Genomic DNA, 4,117 nt, shown 5'->3' with positions numbered 1-4,117 from the left:
ACACACACACACACATACCTATACATACCACATTTTAAAACACACTTACACAGACATGCTGTTAAATGTTTACATGGACTCCCCACATAGCTCACCTCACTCCAGCCTCCTGCTCACACAGTGTGTCTGCACTGTTGTCAGTGTTGTTAGTGCTAGTTTTACCAGTGCTCATAAAATACAACTGGTAATGGCAGACCACACACACACCCACACACACACAAGCTCTACAGAATACTGTGGTTTTTAATTTACTTGCTGTACAATCTTGATTATCTCTTTTGTTTTCAGTGTTCTTTTGCAACAATAAAAGTTTCCTCAATGTGCAAAATGCATGACGGTATTATTTTTCTTTCAAACCAAAGGTCTAGTTTCTAATTTTGATTGTTCCTCCCACCTTCCCGGCAGAGATTTGAAATGGGCTTGATTTAGGTAATCCATCACAATGACCATGATGTCTGATTTTATTGTTTTTAAAGCTACATTGTACAGTGCAGATGATTTGAAAAGCTTGTTTTACAGTCACACATCACGTATTACACTTCATGTTCAAAGGGGAAAGAATGGAACTGACTGGCTGCCTGGAAGGTAGAGAACATTTCCAAAATCCACAACACAATGGTGATTTTTGGAAAGAGTTGTTTGTAATATACATATATGTTATATGTAGTAAGTAGGCTAAGCCCTAAATACTGGTGTGGTTATTAAAGTCAGTACAGTAAATAGGTACCTAGAGTAAATGTTTTTCTATTCTTTCCACCAGGCTGTCATGAGTCCTGCTCAGAGTGCCGTGGGCCGAGCCAGCAGGAGTGTGTGTCATGTTCAGACCCAGCTGCCTTGCTCAAAGACGGGGAATGTGTTCCTGACTGTGACGCTGGTTTCTACAGTCAAGAAGGCATCTGCTACGGTAAAGTTGACACACAATTGACTGGGAAAAACAGTGTGTGTGTCTTCGATGCTGTTCTTATTAATAAGAAGAGCACTCCCACTGTTCCCTTTGACGAAGGCACTGGCTTCATAACTGGAGCTTGTCCTCAAGCCAATCTAAGATCAGGATCAAATGCTAATGACATTAAGGGATTAAAAAGGTTTCACTTAACCTAGAACAGACACACATCCTGTAAATCTAGAGTGTTAATTAGTACAAAATCACCTTGGTTTAAGGATAAATAATGTTTTACTTGAATTGTCTACTTCACCTATTTTCTGTTTCCCAGAAAAGTGGACAGAAACATAGTACATTCAGCTCCTTAGAAAACTAAACCTGTATTGTTTCTGCTTTGCATTGGGGTATATTTTCTGCTACTGTGGGTGCGGTAATTGGACTCTCTTCTATGATAGATTCTACCAAGTGATTTGGAACTTTATATTTCTGTTTATCTGAAAATCTTTGCAGAAAAATTGGAGAAGAAAAAATTGCCAGTAAAGGTCTTACTGAAAATATTTGAGAATATGCCTGGATATTGTCTGCGTGTTTGGCCATTATCAACAAATATAGGGCAAACAGAGCACCAAACAACAAAGACTTAATTTGAATTATAAAACTGTTTAAGTGTCTGAAAATATAGGCTAGATTTTGGGGGAATTTGTAAACATGTAGTGCACAATTCATATAGCTTCAGTGAGGTTTAAACAAGCAGATACAGAATGTACCATATATAAATCATTGTGAGTTTTCTTTTTTTTCTAAATTTAAGGCTATATAAAGAAAAGTTTAAGAGGAAAAAGCTACTTTACTTTATTTTTGCTGTGCAGCTTTACCTCATGAGGAGTGGAAGTTGATAGTTAAACTGACAAATTAAATGTCACAGAATGTGCCGATGCAGTGTACGGTAAACAGGAAACGCCATATGAGACGAAGAGAGGTTTACTGTTAGCGGTGAACTGGCAGTGAAGCTTTGTTTGGGCTTGTTTTTCAATATCCCTGTTGAGCGTCTTGCCAGCATCCACTCCACATGGTGCCAAAATGATAAGTCAGCAGTAGCCAGAGATAGCAAACAAACAATAAAAAAAAAATACAATAATTAGCAGTTCTCTCTTGCACTAATGAGGATTCAGAAGCTCTCTGAATAAAGAGATCCTGTATGAATATGGATGGTTTCTATTTTAGAGTGGTAAGATGAAGAGAAGCAAGAATAGGCTTCCCTCAGGGCGATGGTGAACTTAGCAGCACTAAGCCCTTTCTTTGGGGAAGACTCTTCTTTTCCTCCAGCTCATATAGCAGAGTTAAGAGCACCCAGCAAGGAGCCCTCTTTCAGAAAATGTCAAAACCTGGGGAACTTTATGGAAAAAGGTCAAATCCATTAGAACTTGCCAGTTTGTGCTTTGAGGTCTGGTTTAAAATGTCAACATCTGGTGAGAGCTGAAGGATTTTTAACTTCTCCATTTTTCTCCTCAGGGCTTCCTGAGTTAGACTTGATAGGTTTCCTATTTTGTCCCCTCCAGGAATATTTCCTATTGATTTTAGCCTCTGTTTCGATTGAGGCAAAGATCTGTTTGAGCATGTATGCATGTCAAAGTGTCATGTCAATATGAAACGCCACACACACTTACACAAATGCACCATAAATTGGGAATTTAGCAATGTTTACTTTTATGGACGCATTTTGACCTGTTTCTGACCATCTTTTTTTCTTCTCAATTTAAGTTTTCCTCACAGTTTAAACTACCACAAATAAACACATACTTGCCAACTACTGACAAAAATGTGTTGGATTAACCTCTGTGGTGGTCCTCACTAAGTTTCAAAGTGAAATATAGTATATATCACAGACTCCGGTTAAGAAACTTTATTACTTGAGTATAATACATTCATTTTTAAATTCCGACCTGAAGCCATTAACAATTACATGCTGTGCTTCGCAGCCTGTGATTCGTCCTGTGCCTCCTGTTTCCCTGACAACCCCAAGTGCATGAGCTGTCTGCCGGGGACCGCCTTGCACCATGGGAAATGTATTTCCCAGTGTCCAGTTCAGCATTACCTGGACAACTACAGCAGATGCAGAGGTAGGCTAAATCCTCAACAATCTATGTTTCCAATATTAATATCATTGGACTTTGGCAAAATGTTGCCAAATCTTTGAGAAAATCTCAGCAATTTATATCATCTGAAACTCTCAGGTCTCCTGTTGCTGCTTCTATCCTGATATGTTGTATATACTGCTTTTATTATTGAATTTGTCGTATTTTGGTGGAGATTGTGTCATTGTGTCACAGAAGGTAATAAAACATAGAAACAGTTCCTACAATGTCATTACTAACTATTCAAAAATATAAAAAAAAAACAGATGAAGTAATTTATTTATTTATAGGTCAAAATTCTGGGATTAAAAGCCACTGTCTCTCAAGCAACCTCCTTTCTTCCTTATTAAAGAACATTAAGCTTTTGAGGTAAAAGGCCTACATACGGCAGCTATAATGCTGAACATCTACTTAAAGCATTATAGTGCTCTTCAAGTAAAATGTCATGGCTGTAATGACCATCTTTAAACTGACAGATCTGGTTCAGTTCTTCACTTTTTTTTCCTTTTCTCTTCAGCCTGCCATAGCTCCTGCACTTCCTGTTGGGGTCCCTCAGTATCTCAGTGTACCTTATGTCCAGGTGGGCTCCTTCTCCACCAAGGCCAGTGTGTGGAGGCCTGTGGGGAGGGACTCTACTCCCAGGACAACAGCTGCCACAGTAAGAGCTTCTATCTCTTCTATCTAGGAGTTTTTCAAAATTATAGATGTCTGGAAAAAGTGCTAGAAACATTATTTCCACTCTCAATCTGCCCTTTTGACCGTCCGTCTCTCCTGCTTTTAGATTGTCATCCCTCCTGTCGTTCCTGCGTGGGACCATTGGCCTCAGACTGCCTTCACTGTCTTAAACCAGAGGAAGCCCTTCTGCTACAGTCCAGTCACCTGCAGCACGGAGTCTGCACAGCTGGATGCCCAGCACACAGCTTCCTGGATTACATGCAGACATGCAGAGGTGAGTATGTAAGGTTTTAGGTTTCATTTCTTCAAGAGGATCAGTAGTTCAGTTAGTGTGTCTATAGCTAATTACCAAGCCAATTAGCCAATCATCAGTAACTTTGGATTTCAAAACAGATCAGGTAATTACTACCGCTAATGTAATTTG

The 4,117-nt window shown here is 39.3% G+C and overlaps 1 protein-coding gene across 1 annotated transcript in view; it reads left to right on the top strand.

Annotated features, from left to right (window-relative positions):
• Window positions 1-4,117, top strand: part of fras1 (Fraser extracellular matrix complex subunit 1) — a gene marked incomplete in the record, with an annotated part of 218,544 nt that overhangs the window by 109,993 nt on the left and 104,434 nt on the right. The window contains 4 exon segments of the mRNA XM_035658439.1: window positions 761-904; window positions 2,863-3,003; window positions 3,536-3,676; window positions 3,800-3,967. Of these exon segments, the coding sequence (XP_035514332.1) occupies window positions 761-904; window positions 2,863-3,003; window positions 3,536-3,676; window positions 3,800-3,967 (594 nt within the window).

This window comes from Morone saxatilis, unplaced genomic scaffold (assembly GCF_004916995.1).
Source record: "Morone saxatilis isolate NCDOM2014 unplaced genomic scaffold, NCSU_SB_2.0 Contig16, whole genome shotgun sequence".
NCBI lineage: Eukaryota > Metazoa > Chordata > Actinopteri > Moronidae > Morone > Morone saxatilis.
Note: the sequence above shows the minus strand (reverse complement) of the source record. Positions and strands in the feature narration are given on the sequence as shown.